Source organism: Clavelina lepadiformis, chromosome 1 (genome assembly GCF_947623445.1).
Source record: "Clavelina lepadiformis chromosome 1, kaClaLepa1.1, whole genome shotgun sequence".
NCBI classification, from domain to species: Eukaryota; Metazoa; Chordata; class Ascidiacea; order Aplousobranchia; family Clavelinidae; genus Clavelina; species Clavelina lepadiformis.
This window is the reverse complement of record NC_135240.1, coordinates 5,537,460-5,562,603: the sequence shown is the minus strand read 5'-3', so window position 1 is coordinate 5,562,603 and position 25,144 is coordinate 5,537,460. Positions and strand designations below refer to the sequence as shown.

General features: G+C 38.9%; 4 protein-coding genes and 1 long non-coding RNA gene across 11 annotated transcripts; 3 read left to right on the top strand and 2 right to left on the bottom strand.

Moving 5' to 3' along the window:
• Window positions 1-1,044: 1,044 nt before the first annotated feature.
• On the top strand, window positions 1,045-2,730 carry LOC143458111 (uncharacterized). Of its 2 annotated transcripts, XR_013117669.1 has the most exons (4): window positions 1,045-1,673; window positions 1,745-1,852; window positions 2,055-2,123; window positions 2,341-2,730. It is a non-coding gene; the product is annotated as an uncharacterized LOC143458111 (long non-coding RNA). The 2 variants fall into 2 exon arrangements; XR_013117668.1 differs by having other exon boundaries at window positions 1,048-1,852.
• Window positions 2,731-2,816: 86 nt separating this feature from the next.
• On the bottom strand, window positions 2,817-7,565 carry LOC143458016 (uncharacterized). 3 transcript variants are annotated; one of them, XM_076955284.1, is made up of 8 exons: window positions 7,261-7,279; window positions 5,765-5,872; window positions 5,498-5,597; window positions 5,237-5,371; window positions 4,980-5,141; window positions 4,748-4,878; window positions 4,519-4,669; window positions 2,817-3,458 (listed from the first exon to the last, which is right to left on the bottom strand). In XM_076955284.1, exons 3-8 carry the CDS (start codon window positions 5,547-5,549, stop codon window positions 3,289-3,291), a joined length of 801 nt encoding a protein of 266 aa, XP_076811399.1. In that variant the 5' UTR covers window positions 5,550-5,597; window positions 5,765-5,872; window positions 7,261-7,279; the 3' UTR covers window positions 2,817-3,288. The 3 variants fall into 3 exon arrangements, with proteins under 3 accessions (XP_076811399.1, XP_076811400.1, XP_076811398.1); XM_076955285.1 differs by having other exon boundaries at window positions 5,761-5,872; window positions 7,261-7,277; XM_076955283.1 differs by lacking the exon at window positions 5,765-5,872 and having other exon boundaries at window positions 7,261-7,565.
• A 4-nt stretch (window positions 7,566-7,569) lies between these two features.
• On the top strand, window positions 7,570-12,122 carry LOC143458052 (uncharacterized). Of its 2 annotated transcripts, XM_076955287.1 has the most exons (8): window positions 7,570-9,085; window positions 9,157-9,264; window positions 9,469-9,537; window positions 9,756-9,983; window positions 10,369-10,533; window positions 10,809-10,939; window positions 11,510-11,666; window positions 11,887-12,122. In XM_076955287.1, exons 3-8 carry the CDS (start codon window positions 9,492-9,494, stop codon window positions 12,039-12,041), a joined length of 882 nt encoding a protein of 293 aa, XP_076811402.1. In that variant the 5' UTR covers window positions 7,570-9,085; window positions 9,157-9,264; window positions 9,469-9,491; the 3' UTR covers window positions 12,042-12,122. The 2 variants fall into 2 exon arrangements, with proteins under 2 accessions (XP_076811402.1, XP_076811401.1); XM_076955286.1 differs by lacking the exons at window positions 7,570-9,085; window positions 9,157-9,264 and having other exon boundaries at window positions 9,378-9,537.
• A 2,008-nt stretch (window positions 12,123-14,130) lies between these two features.
• Window positions 14,131-18,603, top strand: LOC143457990 (uncharacterized). Of its 2 annotated transcripts, XM_076955282.1 has the most exons (7): window positions 14,131-14,805; window positions 14,998-15,061; window positions 15,957-16,118; window positions 16,302-16,466; window positions 17,009-17,139; window positions 17,225-17,381; window positions 17,692-18,603. In XM_076955282.1, the coding sequence occupies exons 2-7, from the start codon at window positions 15,016-15,018 to the stop codon at window positions 17,847-17,849; spliced, it is 819 nt and encodes a 272-aa protein (XP_076811397.1). In that variant the 5' UTR covers window positions 14,131-14,805; window positions 14,998-15,015; the 3' UTR covers window positions 17,850-18,603. The 2 variants fall into 2 exon arrangements, with proteins under 2 accessions (XP_076811397.1, XP_076811396.1); XM_076955281.1 differs by lacking the exon at window positions 14,131-14,805 and having other exon boundaries at window positions 14,818-15,061.
• Window positions 18,393-24,573, bottom strand: LOC143457932 (cationic amino acid transporter 4-like). Of its 2 annotated transcripts, XM_076955277.1 has the most exons (11): window positions 24,288-24,573; window positions 23,295-23,468; window positions 23,041-23,185; window positions 22,293-22,504; window positions 21,891-22,053; window positions 21,267-21,564; window positions 20,781-20,947; window positions 20,273-20,509; window positions 20,038-20,183; window positions 19,774-19,882; window positions 18,393-19,544 (listed from the first exon to the last, which is right to left on the bottom strand). In XM_076955277.1, the coding sequence occupies exons 1-11, from the start codon at window positions 24,367-24,369 to the stop codon at window positions 19,487-19,489; spliced, it is 1,791 nt and encodes a 596-aa protein (XP_076811392.1). In that variant the 5' UTR covers window positions 24,370-24,573; the 3' UTR covers window positions 18,393-19,486. The 2 variants fall into 2 exon arrangements, with proteins under 2 accessions (XP_076811392.1, XP_076811391.1); XM_076955276.1 differs by having other exon boundaries at window positions 20,038-20,509.
• Between the last annotated feature and the right edge of the window lie 571 nt (window positions 24,574-25,144).

Below are 25,144 nucleotides of genomic sequence, written 5' to 3'. Positions count from 1 at the left end.
TTGTCTGCTTTCCGCACACAAATCTGAAAGTTAGCTGTGTCTAGGAACCGAAACCATGGAATAGTATAACTAACATGGATGATGCTCCCCACTTTTCTCTCGGCTTTGTTTCTTTATTATCCTACTAGGCGCGTCACGCATCAGTGACACGCCACAACCTTGCTTAGAATGTCTTTGCTACCTCAAACTTGAACGTGTCAAGTGCTGGATATTTTTCAGAATTGCGTAAATTGCAAAGCATAATCAAACTTTATGTACATAAAAGATGTAATAAACGTAAAAGGTTAAAGGTTATTATTCGTGTAAAAGCAGTTATTAAAACGTTCATCAAATAGAAAGTTTTTAACGCTGCGTCATTAAATAGTTACAGTTTCCCGGTGTCCTGCCAAATAGTGACCTTCTGCCAAATATTGACACCCGCTTGTGACGTAATAAATCGATTCATTCTATACGCAATAAGCCTTATACATAAGTAGCTAACAGAACGCACAGACAGAAGTAGGCCAACAACTGTAACCTGTATATGGTATTTTATTTGTCGGTACACATGCATTCGCAAACGTTACGCTATCATACTACCTGTATTCAGCCACTGAATAGACGTATGTTTTGTGCTGAGTCAAATCCTTTATCAGACAATCAATCTACAGTATTACGCCACAAAGAGAGATGAATATTTAGCAGGGGTCACTATTTGGCACGACTTCGGTTCGGCTGTCAAGACTCCCAGCAATTGCCTTAGGCCAGTTTCACCTGTGACAACCGAACCGCAACCACGTGATTCTATGTTATGTCATAAGCCTACGTGTGGAAAACATCCGCATCGGAAATGATCATGTGAAGACCGCGTGATCAGAAGCGAAGAGAAAAGACCTTACCTCAATTGAACTGGCACAACGATTGGTAAACACACACGTGGGAATTGAGAGGCCAAAATTAGCCAAGATGGTGCAACTTTCGAAGTCAACAACACAATGAACAGAAGAAGGATTTATGCATCACAAAGAAGTTACGTCATCATATAAATAAGCGATGAATTCCATTTTTTAAGCAGATAGAAAAAGTCGAGAAATAAAAAGTTAATTTTATATCGTGAAACAAGTTCATTCAAAGCAAAACGTCATTACCACGATTCTAATATCGGGCGATTGGGAGCATAAATAAAAGTGTATATGTGACAACCGAACCGCAACCACGTGATTCTATGTTATGTCATAAGCCTACGTGTGGAATTCATCGCTTATTTATATGATGACGTAACTTCTTTGTGATGCATAAATCCTTCTTCTGTTCATTGTGTTGTTGACTTCGAAAGACTGTTGTTGACAGCGTGAACCTGTACGCTGCGTCTCTTGCCCTGTGACCTTACGAAAAACACCACAAGATCCCAAAGAATTGGGTAAAACTGCCCCATATACGAGAAAATGACGTTTGAATGACATGTTCAGGCATCGATGACAGGCTTAGATTACCGCTCCAGCACTAGAAAACACTCGTTTTATGCGTATTATGTAGTGCTGGCTGATCAACACTGGATTCTCTCCGTCAAATGAGAAAACTTGGGATGGAGTTGACAGCAAGTGTCATATGAAACGAAACAAACGCTTGATAGTGATGTAATTATAGAAGATAGTGACGTAGAACTAGTCCATGTCCTCTACGACAGAACAAAGGTGAAAAAACGTGACTATTTTGGTTTACGCCCCGGAAAAGCCTGTAAAATATATAACATTCAGCCACTCAGACAGGTGATTTGAACCAACGATGATACCTAAAAGATTCAAACATCTGTGATGAAATCACTGGAATTGACGTCACAATCAAACCGGTTCGACTACCAGGGGATGCCCAGGTACGTTAGGCAAGGTGCGGCAGTCGATAATTACTATGACATTGTAAGAGATTGTTTGTTTTTTCCAAAAACTACACCTTTCAAGTACATTAAATAGCTCAGAATGTGATTGCTTAGGCACCACTTGTCACTTGCTAACAGCCAAGCTATATAAAGCGACGGTTCAAGAACGTTGACAAAAATTCTTTTGTTTTGTTGTCAGTTTTAGATAAATATTGAAGAAAAATGTTGAAATTGATTTCTCCATTGCTCCTGTTTTTTGCTCCTGCTTGTAAGTATAAGTTTCATACAAATTACTTTGAAAGAAATGCCTACGTAGCTATGACTTGAATCAGAATACCCGAGCTGTACTGACGTTTTATGCCGATTAATTATACTGTTCATATCACATTGCTAACAGTATAGGATCAGAATAGGATTGTTTGTAGTAACAGGATGACAACGTACAGCATTTGTACAAAGCAATGATAGAGAAACCTTGATTCCAGGTCTTGCGAGGTTTAGTCCCTTTGTTCCCTTTGACAGCTGGTTGAGGCGTTGGTCGAAGTTGATAGCACACCCGGACCAGAGATGCTTGAATGTCGATGGAGAGTGTCTTTATTGGCCGACCAGCAGGTGCGCAGGAGGCTGGGAGGAAAAGCACAATGGCATCCGTACCTTACCTTTTTGTCATGGAGGAGGGCACAGAAGATGCTGCTTCCCTTGCGATACTCAATGTAACCATGTTTGCTTTATTCCGAGATATGCGAGAGGCTCCTTAAACAACCTTTATACAAAGCTAATCAACGCCCATATCTACAGCGTCATTATTACCTACAGCAAAAATGCAATCTGTTTAAGCCAATATTTCTTTTTCCGCAAAAAGTCTTGAAAGCTTTTGTCGGTTTGCACTTACGTTTTAGAACAGAGTTTTTTATATGTAAGTACAATCATATGGTAATAGCGAAAAAAAAACCATACGTGGTTATAAGCCTACAAATATTTATTAAGAACATGTACACAAAGCTAAAATTTGCATCAAACGAAATAAAAATGGTTTTTGTGGCTGCTAAGAGTTTAGGCTAGGTCTAAAGAATTGGAATTTTCAGCCGCTAATATGCGTTTGCAAATTACCAACCAATTGTGACAACTTTGTATTATTGCCTTTAGTTTGTATTGCAATATTTGGGCAGTTTAAAAACGTCTTGATCACTTGGTTATATAAAAACGTTATACATTGAGGGATTATAAACAAAAAACGCATTATTGACTGTATGTACAAACCTGCATGTGGCATTATTGACTGAATGCGTATTTACTTGGCATTTTCGGGATCCCGATAAAATTAAGACATTTCCAGTTAATACATTGCACTCACATACAGCTATACACAACATAGCACGTCACATCATGCTGGCAGAACCGCTAAACAGACAAAGAATCAGATATCGAAAGTTCTAATTACACTGATTTTGCACAGATTGAAACACGCTGTCATACTGCCCAATATAACGATTGTAGTAATCGTCAATGTGTACAGGATCTTTTCTGTTGAAGTTTCCGCCCCATCTCAAACCGTCGGCAATTATTCTGTTGATGAAACATTCCGCGCCTTTATCGCTTTTTGCTGTAAGAAATGAATTTGATAGCGTTAAGTTGCTGTGTGCGACAACCTTGCACCCAATCAGCAGATGGAGTAGTCTATATTTAAACAGGTAACTTCGATACTTGCAAAATTTCACGAATCACTGTTTCTGTAAATCTCAGCCTACGTAGCCTATAGACCAGCGGTTCCCAAACTGGGGTCCGTAAAGCAGTTTCAGAGGGTCCGCATTAAGAATTAGTCTTTAAAGCTTTAAACAGTTTCAGAGGGTGGATGTAGTACACGACATGAGAGTTGCGCTATCCAAAACCAAACCAAACATTGATGAGTTAGTTGCAGCAAAACAAGTGCACCCATCCCATTAAACGCTTACCGTATTTGTTAGTTTTTGCTTTTACTTTCATTGGTGTGGTTTTATGACGTTTAGGTTTCGTCACAATGGATAGCTGTATTTGACTTAGCTATCGTCTTGGTTGGCATATGAGTCCCTCTCACTTCTGACCGTGAAGTTTGATTTTTTCGGTTTACATCAATATGTAAATGTTATTTAACGTACACTTACCTATTGATAAATCGCCTGCAAAAAAATGAATACCCCGGCAGCAACAGAATACACTTTTATTTATAGCCTTCAGTCGCCCAAAAAATGTAATTTAGGTAATCACGTTTTAATGCACTCGTTTTTTTACTGTATCTCATCAACCCTCTTAGACTCTCTAAAAAAACCATCCCATTCTTTTGTAGCATAAATCTTTTTTTTTGTCCGTTCGTTGTTTTTCTTCAAAAGTTGCATCATCTTGGCCAAGTTTGACCTCTGACGTATTTGTTTTCCAAGTTCCGAACCAGTTCAATCAAGGTCTTCCCATTATCATTTCTGATGCAGATGTTTTTCTACGCGGAGGCTTGTGACGTAACATAGAGTCACGTGGCTTGGTTGTCACAGTTTTTGCATTTTTCCCAATAGCATTCTTTGATTTTTATAGGGCCGCGAAATATCTAAATAATTGCAAAGGGTCCGCCGGACAAATTTTTAGACAAGTTTGGGAACCGCTGCTATAGACTTTAAATTAACGTCACACTTTACCTTGAAGACATTTACTGTTACACCAGCCATGGGCCGACTGGACGTTCATATCGATGGCATGCCCCACCAAGTGGTTGCTCCTTGACGCAGGTATAACAATGGCGCCAGATAGCGGCTGTCCTTGCTTTCGGAAAGAATGAGTCACCCACACCTAAAAAATTAAAATAACCGCTGCAAAAATCGCAGATAATTTCCATCAATTTGCTGCGTTTTATCAGAGCGCACTGACTTTGACGTCACACCACACTGCTGCGGATTTGATCTTGTTCATTGATCCGACAAAATCCGGATGAACCCGAATAGCTTGGCCGTTGTATCCTCGTATGTGTGACGTTTGTGGATACACCACCAACGGACAACCTTTAATATTTAAGGAACCGTGTAGGCAAAACTGAAAACCTTGCTAGTCAACGAGTACTTCTACCTTTATCGTGGCCCTTATTCAAATACAGAATTCTTACCGCCTGTGCTAGTTGGCACACAGCACTGTCTCTCCGATGGTCCTCCGCATTTTCCGCCCTGGTATGTTCCCTCGCAGCGATTGCTGTTATGCTTGCAAACTCCTGATGCTCGTTTGCATTTGGAATCACGGTTAATGTCCCACCAGTTTTCATTCGAGTTGCCTGTGGGTTATGGTGTAAAGTAAAACAACAAATCATGTCCAGTATGTTATGGGCGCTTAAAGAATAATCTAGAAGACATGCTTTTCAAAACGTACAAGTGGAATCGCAGCGGAGACAGCATCTTCGATATTTATCACCTAAGCAAAGCCCCTTCTTCCACCCGGCATCACAAGTGTTTGCCTTCCAATCTTTGCACGTGCCACCCATTGCGATACAACGGCTGTCGGCGTCTGAAGAAAAGGAATAAACTGACAAATCCCAATTCAAAGCCACAACTTGTAACTACCTAAACTTAATATGCTTATTATTTTTTCATTGTCAAACTAAATATACACTGACAACTCAATGTGACATACCCGCGTATATGGCAGCAACTGACAGCAGGATGAAAGGGATAAGACAGTTCATAGTTAGTTGTTTGACATTGACCAAGCTGTAGCTTATATTTGATAAAATCTAAAAGTGAAGTGAAATGTTTTTCCTTGAAAAGCATAATAATGTCTAAATAACCTATACAGGCCTATATTGCTATTCAGTCTTAAGTAAATTTTCGTCAAAGGTCAAACACTTTTGTTCAATTAAAATTAAATGGTTCTATGGTTTATAGCCTGCACATCACCTACAAGCAACCTTTCAGCCCCTTCCCTTAAACAGATTTCTCTAAATGCGAGCAAAACGAACTTTGACGATTACTTATAAAAACTGCTTCGGTCCACAACGAAAATCAAAACCTGAAATGCAAAACAACAGAAGCGAGTTGAACACGAGTTGTGACGTAATACGGTTGAAAAAAACTTAAACTCAGCAAAGATCCAGCGTCAATAGAAAGTAAACACGAAGCGCCTTGGTTGTTTTGCTGGTTTACAGCTTATGACGAAATAGTCGTAAACGTCGCACTAAGACCAACAGACATAATGACCGACATGGTATATCAACTGTACCACGGTTTGATATGAGCATTTTGTTGAAAAGAATTTATTCAGACCGTTTTGAGTGAGTTGATTTGTAAATATTGTTGAGTATATTTCACATTAATCATTTAACTGTTTTAACAGCATCCCTACTTTTTTTATTAAGCTTCGTTAACACCTGATTCAATTCAAACCGCAAATAACCATAGCATAGTATCGTGAATTACTCAGCATAGTGATAGAGTTTACACTCGGCGTTGGTCGAGTGAAGTAAAATTTTGTTCAAATCGCTTAAATGCCTAAGTTTCACGAGCAACGTTTAACGTAAGATGAAGGGATTTTAGAGCATTTTAAAACTGGCTGTATACAGACAAATTTCACTGCATCATAGCGTTGTGTAGGCGTATACCTCAAGTGTAAATAAAGCTTAGTGGTCGTGTTTTTTGACGATTGCGGAAGAGAAAAACGCTTGATGATGATTTCATCGCTTTGTTTTGATCGTCTTTACGAGCATAGCTTCCATCTTTACTATGTGACGTTTTGAATTGTCGTCATTTCCTGTCGTTGACGAGATAGTTTCTGCCCTTACTGTGTGACGCATCGGATCGGTTCTTATTTCAAAAATTTCCTTTCCATTGTTTCAAGTCGAAAACAATGAATCACTTCTTATTCCGTAACTGGCTAAAGGGATTTTGTAAAACACTTAAGACCAAGCAGAAAAAACATTTCGCTATCCAAAACATAGCAAAAATTGTCATTTTTAGACATTTTTTCGACAGTTTGAATTTAACTGGGCTTAAATGGCGCCAATAAATATGTAAGCGACAATTTTCAAATATTTTCGTAATTCAATACAGGATTACGGTTGTTATAATGAACCACTGAATAAAAAGAAACAGTGTTTGTCTCCTGACAATGGGCATTACAAAAATGATTTAGGACCGCCGAGTGTTGAAACCTATTGGCATAATGGCAAGTTCGGTGCTCTCACCGTCAAACTACCATACCAGCAAACTACAACACAGTAATCACCACAAAAATTAGAACAAAGCTTTTTAAGTTTCTTTCCGACATTCAGTCAACTGTAGTGCTGGTCCCGAATTTTTCCCAGATCCCTAGTGATTAAACGATGCCAATTTAGCTTGTTGTTAGATGGTCAGAATTTATCTAAAATGTATGAGGTTGCCATAAATTCAAGATCTTCATACTTTTTGTAAAACCTTAAATACAACAGAGCAATGAGGCTTCCAACTTCCAGCCATAAGAACTGTATAACTGCGTCTGCTTTCCGCACACAAATCTGAAAGTTGTCGCAGTGTCCAGGAACCGAAACCATGGAATAGTATAACTAACAAGGATGATGCTCACCACTCTTCTCTCGGCTTTGTTTCTTTATTATCCTACTACGCACGTCACGCATCAGTGACACGCCACAACCTTGCTTAGAATGTCTTTGTTACCTCAAACTTGAACGTGTCAAGTGCTGGATATTTTTGGTTAGAATTGCGTAAATTGCAAAGCATTAATCAAACTTTATATACATAAAAGATGTAATAAACGTAAAAGGTGAAAGGTTATTGTTCGTGAAAAAGCAGTTATACTATGACAAATAATAGCTCGTTTGTGTATTACTCGTGTGAAGTATTACACAACAAACTCATCTGTCATAAAGACCGCGTATGCTGGTGGTAATTGTTAGAATATGAGCGAGGACGATTGATGGTTGATAACTTGTTTTACTTCTGCTTCGATGTTTGAGTTCTCATTTCTCAAACGGCGTGACTATGCTGTTAGTTGCTTAAATTCTGTCTATGCATATTACTAAATGATAAAGTTCCCATTTTATTTATTATAAGACACAAAGGTTTTCACCTTCGGGCAAAGCTTACTGAATGTTACATTGCGCTTGGTAACAAGTGAAATCGATCACGTAAAAAGGGAAAGATTGTAAACATTACATCGGTATATATATGTGACACACCAGTTCAATCGAGGTAATTATCTGACGTCATTAAGGAGAATTCAAGTCCGGTCAACAACTGCATTGCAAGATCCCAAAAATAAAATTCAAGCATTTTGAAAAACAACTCATGACTCGTGACGTAACCGTCACAATACAGTAAAAACGTTCATCAAATAGAAAGTGTTTAACGCTGCGTCATTAAATAGTTACTGTTTCCCGGCGTTATGCCAAATAGTGACCCTCTGCCAAATATTGTGACGTAATAAATTGTCACCCTCTTGTGACGTAATAAATTGATTCATTCTATACGCAATAAGCTTTATACATAAGTAGCTTACAGAACGCACAGACAGAAGTAGGCCAACACCTGTGACCTGTATATGGTATTTTATTTGCCAGTACACATGCATTCGCAAACGTTACGCTATCATACTACCTGTATTCAGCCACTGAATAGACGTATGTTTTGTGCTGAGTCAAATCCTTTATCAGACAATCAAGTTATTACGTCACAAAGGGAGGTCAATATTTAGAAGGGGTCACTATTTGGCACGACTCTTGTTCGGCTGCCAAGACTCCCAGCAATTGCCTTAGGCCAGTTTCACCGAGGCAAGCAGTCTTGTTGTGACACAACCTGCTCCATATTTGAAAGCAAACTTAGTTTGCTGTAGAATAGATGTCAATCGATAGTTTCTTCTAAAATATACTTACGTCTACATAGAACACAACGGGAACCTGTACGCTGCGTCTCTTGCCCTGTGACCTTACGAAAAACACCACAAGATCCCAAAGAATTGGGTAAAACTGCACCATATACGAGAAAATGACGTTTGAATGACATGTTCAGGCATCGATGACAGGCTCAGATTACCGCTCCAGCACTAGAAAACACTCGTTTTATGCGTATTATGTAGTGCTGGCTGATCAACACTGGATTCTCTCCGTCAAATGCGAACTTGGGATGGAGTTGACAGCAAGTGTCATATGAAACGAAACAAACGCTTGATAGTGATGTAATTATAGAAGATAGTGACGTAGAACTAGTCCACGTCCTCTACGACAGAACAAAGGTGAAAAAACGTGACTATTTTGGTTTACGCCCCGGAAAAGCCTGTAAAATATATAACATTCAGCCACTCAGACAGGTGATTTGAACCAACGATGATACCTAAAAGATTCAAACATCTGTGATGAAATCACTGGAATTGACGTCACAATCAAACCGGTTCGACCACCAGGGGATGCCCAGGTACGTTAGGCAAGGTGCGGTAGTCGATAATTACTATGACATATTGTAAGAGATTGTTTGTTTTTTCCAAAAACTATACCTTTCAAGTACATTAAATAGCTCAGAATGTGATTGCTTAGGCACCACTTGTCACTTGCTAACAGCCAAGCTATATAAAGCGACGGTTCAAGAACGTTGATAAAAATTCTTTTGTTTTGTTGTCAGTTTTAGATAAATATTGAAGAAAAATGTTGAAATTGATTTCTCCATTGCTCCTGTTTTTTGCTCCTGCTTGTAAGTATAAGTTTCATACAAATTACTTTGAAAGAAATGCCTACGTAGCTATGACTTGAATCAGAATACCCGAGCTGTACTGACGTTTCTATGCCGATTAATTATATTGTTCATATCACATTGCTAACAGTATAGGATCAGAATAGGATTGTTTGTAGTAACATGATGACAACGTACGACACTTGTACAAAGCAATGATAGAGAAACCTTAATTCCAGGTCTTGCGAGGTTTAGTCCCTTTGTTCCCTTTGACAGCTGGTTGAGGCGTTGGTCGAAGTTGATAGCACACCCGGACCAGAGATGCTTGAATGTCGATGGAGAGTGTCTTTATTGGCCGACCAGCAGGTGCGCAGGAGGCTGGGAGGAAAAGCACAATGGCATCCGTACCTTACCTTTTTGTCATGGAGGAGGGCACAGAAGATGCTGCTTCCCTTGCGATACTCAATGTAACCATGTTTGCTTTATTCCGAGATATGCGAGAGGCTCCTTAAACCTTTCATGGCTTCTACAGTAGTTTAATACGATATTTTAACCCTAGTCAGTATTCATGGAAACTATTCACTACTCTGAACAACAACATGTTGCTGATGTAACTGGTGTAGTTGTTCAAAATTGAAAGCAAATTTGACAACTTACAATTATGCATTTGTTGTATTAGCTACATTAATTGCAATAATAACATTTTGGTATTTAGTACTAAGTGTTATCATTATAGCTACATTTGTTACATTATTTACATTGACTGTATTTTGGTATATTAAGAATAGTCCGAAACTATATACTCCATTGTTTATTCTATATAATGAAATACCCTGTTTCGTTCAACTACAGGTATGGCCAACGAGCAGTTATGGAGTCGTGAAGACATTGCTTGCAACAATACAAGAGGAAGATGCCAAAACACAACCAACTTCTGCAACGGAGTGTACGCGACTGGAATGTGTGGAGGACCATTTGATCGCCAATGCTGCGATCCTAAGATATCTCCAGGAGGAAGTGAGATAGTTTATTTAGTGTAAAAGTAAAACATTAGTTATACTTGTTTATGTTTACTTTTTACTTTAACACAAGATTGGTATTTACACGGTCTGTAGTAAGATGTAATCTATAAAGCTTTGCCCAGTTTCAGGTTGTTATACGCCTCAGGTTAGTTGACATTTCTCGTTTGAAACCAGCTGCTTCGTTCATTTGCGCTTGAAATAAGAAGATCTACAACAATATTAACAATCTCAGTTTAGGCATTTTCCAACTAAACATCTTTTGTTCCACAGTCTGTCCGTTGGTGACGTATGAACCGACAGATCACCTGATTGCAGTTGGCGACGAGGAAATGAGAGTGCACCCAGACTTCCTTCCAACCATGAACGTCATCAACAAAGCAGCTGGGGATTGCGGTGTGAAGGTTAGGCTGTTTTCATTCCCAAAAAAAGCCAATTTTTGAAAAAGTTTATAGATATTGCGTTACTGTGTTTGTTGTAATGATCAAACATGTTGGTGTTTTTGTTTACAAAGCAAAAAAAAACAAATTTCTGTTTGTATCTTCGCTCGGCTTAAAATATTTTAAACACTGTTGTACGTAAGGAAACCGTTCTACCAAAAACTTGATTTATTAAGATTTAAATCTGCGGTTTGTTTTTGTTTAATTGCTACATACTTTACGTTAGTATGAGTTCTAATAACTTATAAGTTGTATCAAATTTTACCAAAAATTTACACAAAAACATTGGGTAATGAAAACCTTCTGGTGACTCAAGTCTTAACGTTTTTATTGAACTTAACTTCAATGGCTGTCTCTTTAAAATTTCTGGTGCTGCGCTGTCCAATTGTTTTACGTCATTGACAAAAATATAAAGCACCTATTGTACACGTGTCATGCACACCACACGAACTGTATAATACACATAACCAAGCTTCAGCTTTCAAAATGTTGGAAAATATTTGTCTTTTCTCAAAAGCATCACCTGCTTTGCAGGTCCTGGTTGGTTTCACATTCCGAAAACCGCGAAAGTCCAAAAGTGATGTGATGCGATCGTTCGTTTACAAATATTACAGCAATTACTTCGTCGGACACGCTGTGGGCATCTTTCTAAATACAACCAGGGGATTTTGCCCGCATTGGTGCAGTTATAGTATGTTGCTCAGTTTTATGATTATTTAAGTTTAGTTAATTAATTATTTATTAATTATTTTTTATAAATATTTTGTGATTATTTATAATTTTATATTTATATTTTATATAATGTTATGATTATTTGTTAATTATTAAAATATTTAATTTAATTAATTATTATTATTTACCATTACCATAAACATTAACTACAAGCTTTGGTTTACTATGGACCTGTTTAGATGGATATTGGCCCGACACCAAATGTTTTTCTGACTCTCTTATCGCTGCTGGATTAAACAGAGAAACAAATTTTTATCTCGACGTCCATGACGGGTTCAACCGAAACGTCACCGCTTGGAGGAAACTTTCCAGAGAAATTCGAGATGTTTGTTGATGCAGAGACCTTGTCGTGTGGAAACTGTTGTCTCAGTTATTCTCCTCGTGGTAGAAATAAACTATGACGTTTTGCAAGCTTTATGACGTTATGGTTCATAAGAACTGGCTGAACTAGATTTTACCGATTTATGCCAAATTTTTGTTCAAACTTTTCGTAGGAGATATAAGGAGTTAAATGTATAGTTTTAAGCGTAGAATATACTAAAGGTTGTAACTTTTGGTTTGGTCTTTTCGGTAATTTGCGGCCATCAGTGAATAAAGAAGAGTGAACAGGATCATCAGCGAATAATGAATGTAGGATCAGGAATCTTGTTGGACTTAACTTTAAAATTGCAACACAAAGGCAACTTCAGATGCAAAATGAACTTGTTTATGTCGTCGTTTATGAAAGTTTTGTTTATTTCACGAGAGCGATTCACGAGATTTTCATATTTACCTTTGATAAAGAAAGTTTGAGGGTTGCTGTCCGATACAGTTCATCTCAAGCCTATGATTCAGATAAAATTCTCATTGGTACTGGGATTAAAAAAGTAGACTGCAAGTGCAGACTTCAGCCAGTTTTACGTCACAATAATTTGTATTAAAATTCTGGATACAATAAAGGCATGCTGGCACTGTTCAGAAGTCAGATCCAATTTTTATAAATATTTTATTACATCACGATCGTTACACCTGTTTCGCGTTCCAGCACCCCCTACGACGAAATCCAAACAGCTCGATCATACCAAACGTGAAAATCGTTCTTTGCTTCTTCAATCAAGTGGAACCGAAACCACAAAGAAATAAATTTAAAAAAGTTTACTTTGCACAGAATATCGTGTAAACATGTTTCGCAATTTGATAACGATCAACTTTTACAATACTTCATTTCTCCTTTGTAATTTAAAAGCGGAAACCTGAAATACCGCTGTTAAGAGAATGTGGTGTAAAATGGACTTCTGCACTTAGACCAATGCAAAAATCGGAGATGGAATTGGAGATAATCTGTTGAGGTATTGCAATTTTTGCTTAAGAGGCCCAAATTACACCGCAGTACTTTCTCCTACATATTAAGCAGCTTTTAAATAAAATATGTTTGTCACCACCAAGAATGACAAGGATAAACAAAGCTAAAAAGGAAGCTTACAAAATAAAACATAGAATCATGGAATCGTTAAAAAGTTGAAATACGAGGTGCTGCGATAAAAATGCTAAGCTTTTTAGGAAAAGCATAAAACGGTTAAAGAGCGCCAACCAACGACAAAACAATAATGCCTTAATGGTCGGTTTAGAGTTTAGACTTTAGTTTAGAACATCACTTTGAGAAGACATAAGCCACAAATGGATCGAATTTAAACTGACTTTTTTTCACTGCCACACTCTGTAATCAGAATATTCACTTCAGCAACAGTCCAAAGACTTCCTCGGTCACACATTCTAAATATATCAAACGACCTATACACACCACAATTGACTGGTTGAATTGAGCATCAATAAAACCCAGGTCAGCAAAATCATAACCTGTGCGCGACCTTCGCGCGTTCACACAAAGAATTCCAGCAACTTCACCACCAACCGCGCTCACATATCGAATAATAGGCGCGAAATTGGCCCAATTTTCGGCGCTGTAAAACCACACACCGTTACGTGATCAAATCGTTCACACGAGGCAAAAGTACGGTTATTGGCAGCGAATCCAGTCATGTGGGAACGCACCTTTAGCACATAAAACAGTAAGTAGATAAATGCATTTATTCTACTTAATAAGAACTATGGGTTTGTGTTGAAAACAATAAATATTAAATAAAATATTAATTAAACTATATCGCGACCCAGGCTGGAAGGCCTCGCGACCCTTTATTTGCTGACCCCTGCTTTGGAATATCACTTTGAGAAGACTTAATTCACAAACGAATCAAATTTAAACCGATAAAATTGTTCGATCGAGAACGGGAGCGGAAGTGTTTAACTGAAAACTGTTACAAAAAAGGAAATGTATCTGTTGTCATCACAGCATAGACAACTTATTGCATCTTGCAATACCATTTGGAACATCGTTACGCATCAGTAGTTCCATCATCCCTCGGTGATTCATTGGCTGGGTAAGCTGACTAGCGTAAGCGTGAAGCATGCGAGATGAAATTATGATAGAAAGAGCAAATGTTATCAAATTGAAGGACGCTTCATTTTACTTGGGTGCTTTGAGAAGTGGAAATGTAATCCGCTTAAACTGCAATGTTTTACAAAAAAGTAGCGCTGTGGATCAAAAAGTAACCGCTCAGTCGCCAACGCGACAAGTTAGCTTAAACGATTGTGTTGATTTGGAAGGTTGAAGATTTTGTTTGTTTGAAGGAAGTTTTGGCCCTAATGAGGTCAGCTTGCGTAGTTGTGGAGCAACTGTACACTTGAAAAGAACACCATAATGTCACCACTAAGTCTATATACATACACTATAGACTAGCTACACTTGCTCAAATTCATCAGAGGAAGTCATTCTATTAAAAACTCCTCCTGTAACGATATTGTTTATTTGGTTCGGTATGTCCATATAGAATGTATAATTTGAATGCTATCATTATTCAATAGTTGTTTTTTGCACCTGCGCAAACTTCTCAATACCGGAGGTCTTATCGTCCGTGACCAAAATAACTTTACAAATATTTCGCGTAATTATCAATATAATTAAATCGATATCTCTGGCGCGAGACCTTCCTGAAGAATTCTGTTTCGTGCGAATGTGGTTTCAGTATCAACGAGCGATGCTTTTTCGCACCTTGTATCAAGTAGGTTTAAGTGATTAATGAGCCGTTAAACCTTTTTCTTGACCTTATGTGCAGTACAGTGGCATCATGTAAGTTAGTCTTCATGTTTGGAATTTCGGGCAAGGGACTAGAATAGATAGAGATCCAGATATTGTACAGTGGTATGCAGATATTATAATGAGTGTATGTTTTACTCTTGTCGATTTCTAACAGTAAATTCACCCCATCAAGATGTGGAAGTGCTTAGCGGGGCTATTGTTCTTGTGCGTCATAATTGGTAAGTTAGTTGTATATATTATACTGTTTCTAACTAATCCGTTATATCCTTATAGAGTTAAAAACTCTAGTTTAATGCGTTTACTCTCACTTTAATTGCACCCGAAAGCTACCGTGGCACAGCATCAGCTAAGTGCGTTGTATTCTTTTATAATCATAGTCGTGGCCTACTACGTTACGCAAAGATTAAAACAATTCGTTTTTAGGCAAACAAGCAAATGTTTCGGAAGTTTTAAGTGTGTATTTCCACAACGAGTAATAGCAGAGATAATGGAGATTGTAACAAGTAGTGACTCAACGAACATTCAAGTTAATCTGCCGTGCAGTAGAAGTGTGTAGAGTTTTCGTCTTAACATTTTCTGCTGATGAAAAACATACGGGCAGGAAATGCGATACATCCGGCGCCGTCATCTCCGAAAACGTTTTAACTGATAGTCTGATACTTAAAAGGAAATGTGCGATGACAAAACGTTCCTTGGATTCAATTTGCGAGAACCAAAAGTGCTCTATATAAACAAGCAGTGCGGTGACGAGGTATCCTGTAATAATTAAACTCCATTCAATCTAAAAGGTCAATTAAAAGGTTGATTTGATATTGCGATGTGTTCACTGTTGGGAGCGAGCGACCACAAACGTAGTTAATCAGATTGTGACGTATAATGGGCGCGGTAATCACGGAAAATATTCCTGTGTTTTCTAATTTACATCTTACGTCACTTGTTTCTGGCAGCAGGGAATGAAACAGAAACAATTGCTGTGAGTAATGCTGACCCAGGTCACGCCACGAGTTTTGCATAAGCTCTTTTACTCTAATCGTCAGCACGTATATCTAACTATTTGTGAATAATTAGTCATTTAAATCAATGATCTTAATGTCGATAATCTTAATGATCTAGACGCAAAAGATCGGTGTCCCAATGTTGGCGGGGATTGTCTCCACTGGCCCACCCACTACTGCAGAGGAGGTTGGGAAGTTAAAAGGGATTTTGAAGAACGACGCAGATTCCTCTGCATGGGCGGCTTGCAACGGAGATGCTGTTTTCCTTGTGGAGATCAATGTGAGAAAATTTCGCTCTCAAATATTTTGCTGATTTCTGCTTGTTGTAATATTCGCACGGTCAAATATATACGGTAATAGTCAAAATCCATTTCATTGCTAAAGCTTCGCGCATAGGTTTTTAGACTGACGCATCTTTACACTAATTATAACGAATCAAATACCCTGTTTCGTTCAACTACAGGTATGGCCAAAGAGAAGTTATGGAGTCGTGAAGACATTGCTTGCAACAATGCAAGAGGAAGATGCCAGAACACAACCAACTTCTGCAACGGAGTGTACGCGACTGGAATGTGTGGAGGACCATTTGATCGCCAATGCTGCGATCCTAAGATATCTCCAGGAGGAAGTGAGATAGTTTATTTAGTGTATTGGCGTAAAATAATTTGAAAGTTTTTAAAGCTTAGTTGTAAGTATCCTGAATGTTGAAGTTATGTTATGGACTTGCAAATTAAAAGTTCCATCTTTCAGAATTGTAACAAATTATGCGCTATGCATAGTTTTAAGTGTTTTAATTTCTCTCGTCTATGCCTCAAGATATGTAGAAACGCGATCTTTCCGTGTGTTTTTGTAACAATATTTACCGCCAAGAAAAAGAAATTTTCCCTTGGTTAAATGAAGCCCACGCATGTACGAAATAAACGTTTATTCGAACGTCGATGCCTTAGGCGGATTAAACATTATTTGTGCAAATGCCCTAAAAAGAAATGCGCTATATCAGCGGTTTGTAAAGACAAACACTTACGCTATACGGCTGTACGCGTATTATTTTACACACTTAAATCTTCGGAAAGCATTTTGCTTTTAACTAATTGTTATGACGTTAAAATCGCTCGCAAAAAGCTTTGGGTTTAAAACAAACCTTCGTAATGTCTGCTTACTACATGTCAGGTTGCCCATTGATAACTTTTCAACCAACTGATCACGTGGTTCCGTTTGGTGACCTTGAAATCCGAATTCATCCCGATTTCATCCCCGCCATGGACGTCATCAGTAAAGCATCAAAAGACTGTGGAGTTGTGGTGAGATTTATTCTGCGGCGGAGTTTAAGAAAATGAACGAAAGTTGATCTCAGATGCAATAAGTACTTGTGCATTTTATGCGCAGTCGCTGGTCGGTTTCACGTTTCGAAAGCGCAGAAGAAAACCTTCGTCTCGGACCAGAAGAAGCGGAATGGCCTTGTACAACAACCACATGGTCGGGCACGCCGTTGACGTATTTCTTAACACCACCGAAGGAGTTTGTGATGAAATTTGCATTTTCGGTTTGTCGTGATTTTTTTACGCAATTCTATGTATTTAGGAGTGAACTGCAGCAAAGGTTTATGAGCACAAAATTAATCTAATTTAACTTGGGCAAGTTTTTGGGTTAAAAGTTTTCGTATATCTACCCGAGTCGCATAAGCTTTATTGCATGTCTCAAACGAGTGCTGTTGCTTGTATAACATACACGGTACTTTGTCCGGTCTGATGAATCATGCCACTTGCGCTTATTGATTTAATTCCATATTATCTCCTGGAATGTTATCAGAATATTGATTTCGATTAAACAAATTTCTCCGTCGTTGTCTACAGAAGGGGAGAAGCCAGGTGCTCGATGCTTCACTGACACCATAGCTTCGGGTGGATTGTTCATGGATAGATTCGAGTTTCCTCTTCATATCGACGACAGGTTCAACAACGACGTGCCAGCCTGGAGAAAACTTTTGAAAGAGCTAAGGCGCCTCTGTTAAACCTCACCAAATAATCCTTTTTATGAGGTAATGGTGTCAACTGTTGTCAAAATTGTGTCCTACGTGCGCCCACATACGACTTGTTTTTATAGCACAAATTGACCACAGCGCCTCAAATTATCCCGTGCCATGTTTCTTTGTAGCAAAAGGAAGCGCCATAAACAACTATTTTTGACCAAAGGTGGATTTTCCGTACAATTGCCAAAAACATAGATTTTCGTCTTTCTTTGTGCGTAGTTGTGAAATTAAGTGGTTTTTGTAAAGCGAAATTGTGGTCATTGTAGGGCGTAGGCTATCCACAACACATCTACAAATTATCACGTCACCGAATATCTTATTTTTCAATATTTATAGTGATGGCGTATCCATGCGGGTTGGTTATGACCTATTTCTAGCAGGACCTCTGTGTTATTTTTTGTGCATTTTACACAAAATTTTCAGACGTCGTTGTTACTTTTGCTTCTTGATCCTCATATTGTGTCATGTGTCTGTTGCATCATAATAATTTCTTTCATCCTCTCACTTTGAATCTTACGATATTGCTTTTCTTAAAGTGAAAACGACTCACTGGCGCCTGATAACGGCCTATTTATTCAACGAAATGTCTATGCGTCTAAATGTTATTTCTTTTTTGCTTGTCCACAAAACCACAATTCTCTTTTTGCGCGTTCATCACCGTTCATTGCCTGACGTAATTTAGCCGGAAATTGAAGAATGAATTTCTATACCAACAATAGAATCATGCTGAAATCAATTACGGTGCCTCCACCGTTGCTAACCTACGCAGGCGAGCAAAAAAGCTTATGGAACTGATTTTCAGATAATAACAAGTCTTTGCATAAATTTTGAGCTGGTTACGGAAGATATCGTAACAGAATTTACAATACAAGGAAAGTCCAAACACGAGATATTGTGACATCATACAGTCATGACGTATGGTTTGGGATTTTAAGTGGACAGCACGATACCCAGATCGAAAAAAAAACATTTCATAACACGAGCAAGAACCAATGGAAGGCCTGAAACATGTTAGTATTGAATAGAATATGAATGTCTCTGAACTTGTTGGTATGGTTGCAACAATTTGGTATAAGAACGCAATTTCAAGTTTCTCCAAGTTATTTCATAACATGAAATGTGAAATCGACACTATGTGCAGCGTATAGCTTGGTCTTGGGCTGCCTGGACTCCGGTATAGCCTGGACAGCACGGGTAGACGATTAGCTGATTCGGGTGAATGTCTGTTTGATAACCACGAGCTTTAGGCCAACCACTACAGGAACAACGCTCCCCTTGCAATTTCAGACGGGAAATGTTTGTTAGCAAACTAAATGCAAACTAGTACAAGCTACAGCTCAGAATTGACTTTAACATCGGTACAAGTTAGGCCGTAAGCTAGGCCAATATGGTAAACTTATAGTGGAAGTGTCTATCGAGTTAGGCTGTAAGTAGTACATTTTCAAAGTATGCGTTTGAAAATATCTAATAAATTATTGGAGACAGCAACATACCAAAACAGTAGTTGATACAACACCAAAAACAAAAAATTATTTCGCAACACCAAACACTGCTGCTTATGACAATGGAAAGACAGCTAAGGAAACGTTTGTTGCGTCACCTTTGCAGTTCCAAGTTACTCATCTTGTTTTCGTGAATTGCTGTGCCGGTAGCCGTACAAGAAGTAAATCAACAGGCCTGCAATAGTGGTAAGTATGGCATGTATTTTCATTGTCTTGTTTCTAAGGTTTTTAGGTAAGTTCAGTAATATAGACACTATGTTTAATTGACGTTATTACAGTACTGTGTGTGACGTATAATTTAAATTTGTGTTTTAATACCGTCCCTGCAGTCTTAAATGTTGGGGATATTTATTCACAAGTAATGTCACTGTTGATGCTGATGTTGATGTCTGTTATGCTTTTACCTATTGACATCCACACCGCAAATCTCAGCCAGGTGAGCGGCTGAAGCTTCAATAGGAGTGTAATATTCACCATTATGCTCGAGAATGGAACCAGGGGTACTAGTGGAACCTGTTAAAAGCAAGGGCACATTTATGTTATTATCAGCGCAAAGTTATAGCAACAAAAGATGACCACTATCCACGATCAATTTCAAAGCTATCTTATGTAGCCTAAAGCATTTCATTATTGGCTCATAAAGGCGTACACTTTGACATGAATTTTACCGCAAATGTTTGTATAGTGTCTCTCTGATGGAAAGCTAGCATGGCAAGAAGTGACAGCACCGCAATCGCAAGGAAAACAATGAATAGAAGAATAAACCAGGCCTGGTGGAGGTGTTGATGGGCGAAGAGCAGCATGGCGATCGCAACTGTGGCGAATAAAATGGCTACAAGGAGCAAGTAAAACGGGGCATTCCCTGGTGTGAGACTATCCAGCCTTCGCAATAAATAACCGTACTTGGCTTCAAGAACAAATTCTTTGATTGTGCCAGGGCATTTAGCTTCGGCAACAGCTGTTGTTTGATATTGTGTTGCCCCGACTCCAGCTTCGGACTTTAGGCTTGTCAAAGGGGTCTCTTCTGTATTGGAGCTAGCTTTTGAAGAGGTTTGACATTCCGGCAAAGACGTTGAAAGATTCGTACTTTGGCCGGCGTCTTGCGGAGTAGGCTCGCCGTCGTCTGCGAGAGTTTCGTAACTGAAAAAAAATTTTTACGATCGTTAGACTCAGCTTTCACAAGTTAAACTTATATAAAGAACTTATTGGCTACAAGAAAGGGCATTAACGGTCATACCTGTTCACCGTGTTCACATTAGACTGCAAACTTTCCTTACATTAAACACAGTGCGGCGTAATTTAACGTAGTAATTTATATTCGGTAATTATACCCAATAGCCAACAGGGAACGCGCCAGGAATCTAGCTCATTAATTATCGGGAAAGCGACATGGTGCGATGCGACAACTTGCCTTGACACGTCACTGGGTCCGTATCTTAATTTGACGACACAGATCGATACGAAGGTACAAGCGAGCAGCTGTCCGACGGATATAAATTCGACGAGAGCGACAAGTCCAAACATCAAGGTCAGAAGCAAGCAAAATCCGCCGCTGATTGCTGTGGCTGTTACCGGAACCTGAAACGTCATCATTGTAGTATAGAGTAAATATCAACATCGTTGGCTTGTTTCGATGAATGATTTATTTCCATGCGCAAGACGTCACGTTGTTATTAAATAATCGTTGCGAAACGAATAGTGACATTCTCATTATTTTTCCGCCAAATAACATTTTGCTGGTTTAATTCTAGCGCTGAAACGCTAAACCAATGCGCTTTACACCGAAAATTATCGAAAAACTTGTTTAAAAATGCGCACGCGTTCTGCAGATTTTACACAAAATATAACGAAGCTATAAATTAAGACTGGAACATGGCGCTTCTCTGGGTCAACTTACTCCTGTGTCGTCGTTAACCACGTCCAGGAAGCGCCAGAGAAGTCCATCACGCGCCATGGCGTAAAGATATCTTGGAATGACCAATAAAGCTGAAAGCATGGCGGCAGTCATAGCGGCCAGGGCTCCGACAGAAACGACGTATCCAGCCCAGTCCCATCCCCTGAAGTGGTAAGCGTTTGGGAACGGAGAAGATACGGAGATTAAATCCCAGGGCACCATAAGTGTCAGCGCCGTGGAAACTCCAACATACGCCACCACGACGACAGAGAGAGAAATTAGCAAGGACAGAGGAACGTCGCTGTCGATCAAAAAAGGCGAACAGTTTTAAACTTTAGCAATATGCCTATTTGAGGTCTTTGCCATCACGTTTCCATTCCTCTACCCACTGTGTTGAATTATAGCTGCTTTACCTGACGATAGCAATACACGAAATGCCTGTAATTTGCTATAACTAAATTTCTTCTATGCTGGAGTGATCCTTTGATTAGATTGTGTCCACGCATTGGTGGAAATATGCGTTACTTAAAGCATATGCACAGAGTCGTGTACAATATCACGATACATGCATTTATTCTCACAACAATTTTTCAATTTCTTTTACATTATGTGATTAAGAAAATTTACCGTTTCGGATTGACAGATTCCTCCGTTGCTGTGGCAACGACTTCATAACCAACGTAAGAAAATATTAGAGTGGCGGCGCCACTGATTGTACCGGACCATCCATGAGGGAAGAAAGTCTTTTCACCCTGCCAGTACTCTCCTTTTGCCAAGTACATGCCGGTACCTGAGTAAAAAAAGGCGACGTGAAATCTCGTTCGATTTGAGACTTTTTCTGTTAAATATCTTCTGTTTTTTGCGACCCGATTTTCTTCTGTTTTCTGAATCAACGGACGTACAGACTACAATATGCTAAATACATCTAAGCCAAAAACATCAAACACTGTGCAAAACAAAGCAAAGCAAAGCTAAAACATTACACAAAGCATATCTCAAAACCTTCATAAAACATTTCCAAGAACTCACAAAAGATAAAAACGATCACGGTCAAGTTCACGGCAGCGAAGAAGATGTTGACCGTGGATGAGATCTTTACTCCTCTTGCAACGATTAGCGTGAGAAGTATGACGAGCATCCCAGCCAGGAAATCCGGATATTCTGCTACAAGACCACCTGGCATCGGAAGTTGTTTTTTGAGAAATGTGCTGATGGCAAAACCGCACAACCCGTCCACGTACCTGTTGATGCACGAGTTGTTTAGGCTACAAGTAACCAACAAACAGCCTGCTAGCGCCTAGTTCACATAACTCTATGCTACTGTATATATGAGAGATGTGTCCAACCAAAATACTCCGAACTGGGCCGTAATGGCTTCACCGGCTGCAAATTAAACGAGTTATTTCATGATCAAACTTAACGGAAGTTTCATGGAACGAAAGAAATAGACGAGTAATTTTTAAACCTTGCTGCACTTTGCATTGGTCGGTATAAGGGCTTTTAACAAGTAGATAAGAACGAGATTGCACGCAGAATAAAAATTGGCTATTTTGATCAAATCCAACTGCCAACTGTTTGCTGCTTATTAAAGCTAAAACTGTTGTTGCATATTGCGTAGCGTACATAACAACGAAAATCTTTAACTTGACAACATAAAATCTATAACGCGGCCACAGCTTGAAAATAATCGGCACGTTATCTGCCAGTATTGCGTTGTTGATTTTAGCAGTGATCATTGTATTGGACAGGGTCGGTGCACGTCGTAGCAAGAACCCACCCGCTCCATCCTTTTGCAATGGAAGCAGCCAACACCGTGTGCTCGAGAAAGACATTCCAGCCAACGACAAACGCCCAAATTTCTCCGATGCTGAGGTAGGTATACTGGTACGCCGATCCAGTGACTGGAACTCGGGCAGCAAATTCTGGAATTACGAACATTTTAATAAATTTATTCCGCCGTTTACCGACACCACTTCGCGCTTATACAAGGTTATACTCTTGCTAATATTGCGAACGATTAAAAAATCTCACCAGCGTAACAAACTGCCGACAAGATGGAAGCAACCGCTGCCAGGAAGTAACTGATGACGATTGAAGGCCCGGCTATTCTTGCTACTGCTCCTGTGAGTACGTATAGGCCAGAACCGATCATAGAGCCAACCGCGAGGAAAGTTAAATCGGATAATTTCAGCACTTTCTTCAGATCTAAACATTAATCATATCATAATGATGATGATATGAGCTTATGTAATATGATATGATTGTGATATGATTGAGTGCTTATAGTTTCAGTAGTTTGTGCTTCATCATTTGTAAATCTTGTGCTCCTCGAAACAAAGCAGCTTGTGAAAGTTATGTTTTGAATTTTTTATCATCAATTCCCACCGAAAGGGATAATTAAGCGCGCTTGAGACGACGACGCACGACTAATCCACTAACAGAATTGATTCATCGACCTTTGCTTCCAAATGTAAATACAATCTTAACGTTTAAATGCTCGCGAGCTACCAATAAAATCACTTTAGTTTATTTTCATCAAATGGTGGTTGACTGGCCTTATGCAAACATGAGAACGTACAGCGTCTGTTGTTGTTAAGTGCTGATGGATTCCCAACTGTTTTGGAAGCTAAGGGTTACACTTGGGTTGTCTATGTCATACGTGACCTTACAATATTACGCTTACTAGCTATCATAAAATAAACCTGAAATTTTAAAGTGGTTTTGCTATTGCATTATATTAGTTGACTCGCACTGAAATATGAGCCAAAACATCTTCTCTTTAAAATCTATTTCGTTATTAAACAATCATTTGCTTACGAAACGAAGGAAGATAGACTAAGCTTTGATTGGTTCATATATGGAAATATCTTTGCAAATACAGATCGCAAAAACACGGCTAATCACAGACGCATTATTTTGCAACCACAGTTTATTCACCACCATGTCAAAGAGTTAAAGAAAAGTTAAGAACGTTGAGTTAATTGGACAAAAACCTAATTAGAAATAACCATAAACAATTCTCACCTTTCCTCATAATGTCTTCGGTTATGTTTTTCTTCCTAACCAAATTATTCAGAAAATCTTTACAATGACTCCTTAGTGCCATGACGGCTGTCAGGCTGTTGCTTCGATCAAAACTCAAGCTCAAATGAACGCGTCTTTCCTATTCCATTGATTCGACGTCTATGAATTATTAAAAAGTCCAACTTCGAAATGCTCGCCTTTACCAGAGAGAATACATGACAAGCTGATAGAACGCGAAGGGCGAGGGTTAGAACATTGGAACGATGCGTCAGTGTTGTTTCGTTTCAATATTCATGGTTAATTCTGGTCGCCTGTCATGGTTTATCACTTTCCGGCGTGAATTTCGGCGTAAAATTGACTGCTTTCTGCCTCTATATGCTTGCGTAAGAGTCGTCCTACGCGTGAAGTAACACTGACATTTTACAATTTACATATTCAACTCAATTGTTACAAAACTTTATTGAAATTTGAATTGAACACAAATAGGCACGGTCGTCCCAGGCTAGAATTGAATATCACTGCATCATCTTTAGACTGTAAAATTTTAAAAGGCAAATCTACAATACTATAAAAAAATCTCGCAATTTTGGTTGAAACAAGAAAAACGTTCGATCTGCATCTCTAAGGGCAGTTGACGCAGGACAGTGCACACGTCATCGGACAAATTGTTTGACCTTTCGAAGCAAAATCAACAAAGATCGCATCAAACCAAACACAGTGCTCGCGTATTCCATGAAAATTGCTGTAAAGATGAGAAGCTTAAAAGGATTTTATTGATTGTGTTTCATTGCGAGAAATAAAACTAGGCCACTGCCTCGTCATCATCTTAATTTAGAAGCTCCCCAGTGACGTTTATT

What these genes read in the sequence shown, in the direction of transcription:
- LOC143457932 (XM_076955276.1), bottom strand. Translation starts at nt 24,369, where the DNA reads ATGGCACTAAGGAGTCATTGTAAAGATTTTCTGAATAATTTGGTTAGG. An exon ending in GAATCTGTCAATCCGAAACG is followed by an intron (nt 21,565 to 21,890) that starts GTAAATTTTCTT and finishes TTTGATCGACAG; the next exon opens with CGACGTTCCTCTGTCCTTGC. An exon ending in TGGTTAACGACGACACAGGA is followed by an intron (nt 20,948 to 21,266) that starts GTAAGTTGACCC and finishes ATGACGTTTCAG; the next exon opens with GTTCCGGTAACAGCCACAGC.
- LOC143458052 (XM_076955287.1), top strand. Translation starts at nt 9,492, where the DNA reads ATGTTGAAATTGATTTCTCCATTGCTCCTGTTTTTTGCTCCTGCTT. An exon ending in TAAGATATCTCCAGGAGGAA is followed by an intron (nt 10,534 to 10,808) that starts GTGAGATAGTTT and finishes TTTGTTCCACAG; the next exon opens with TCTGTCCGTTGGTGACGTAT. An exon ending in CTGGGGATTGCGGTGTGAAG is followed by an intron (nt 10,940 to 11,509) that starts GTTAGGCTGTTT and finishes CCTGCTTTGCAG; the next exon opens with GTCCTGGTTGGTTTCACATT.
- LOC143458016 (XM_076955283.1), bottom strand. Translation starts at nt 7,314, where the DNA reads ATGGCTGGAAGTTGGAAGCCTCATTGCTCTGTTGTATTTAAGGTTTTA. An exon ending in TATTTAAGGTTTTACAAAAA is followed by an intron (nt 5,598 to 7,260) that starts GTATGAAGATCT and finishes CTTCACTTTTAG; the next exon opens with ATTTTATCAAATATAAGCTA. An exon ending in CAGTGTGGTGTGACGTCAAA is followed by an intron (nt 4,670 to 4,747) that starts GTCAGTGCGCTC and finishes TTAATTTTTTAG; the next exon opens with GTGTGGGTGACTCATTCTTT.
- LOC143457990 (XM_076955282.1), top strand. Translation starts at nt 15,016, where the DNA reads ATGTGGAAGTGCTTAGCGGGGCTATTGTTCTTGTGCGTCATAATTG. An exon ending in TTTTCCTTGTGGAGATCAAT is followed by an intron (nt 16,119 to 16,301) that starts GTGAGAAAATTT and finishes GTTCAACTACAG; the next exon opens with GTATGGCCAAAGAGAAGTTA. An exon ending in CAAAAGACTGTGGAGTTGTG is followed by an intron (nt 17,140 to 17,224) that starts GTGAGATTTATT and finishes TTTTATGCGCAG; the next exon opens with TCGCTGGTCGGTTTCACGTT.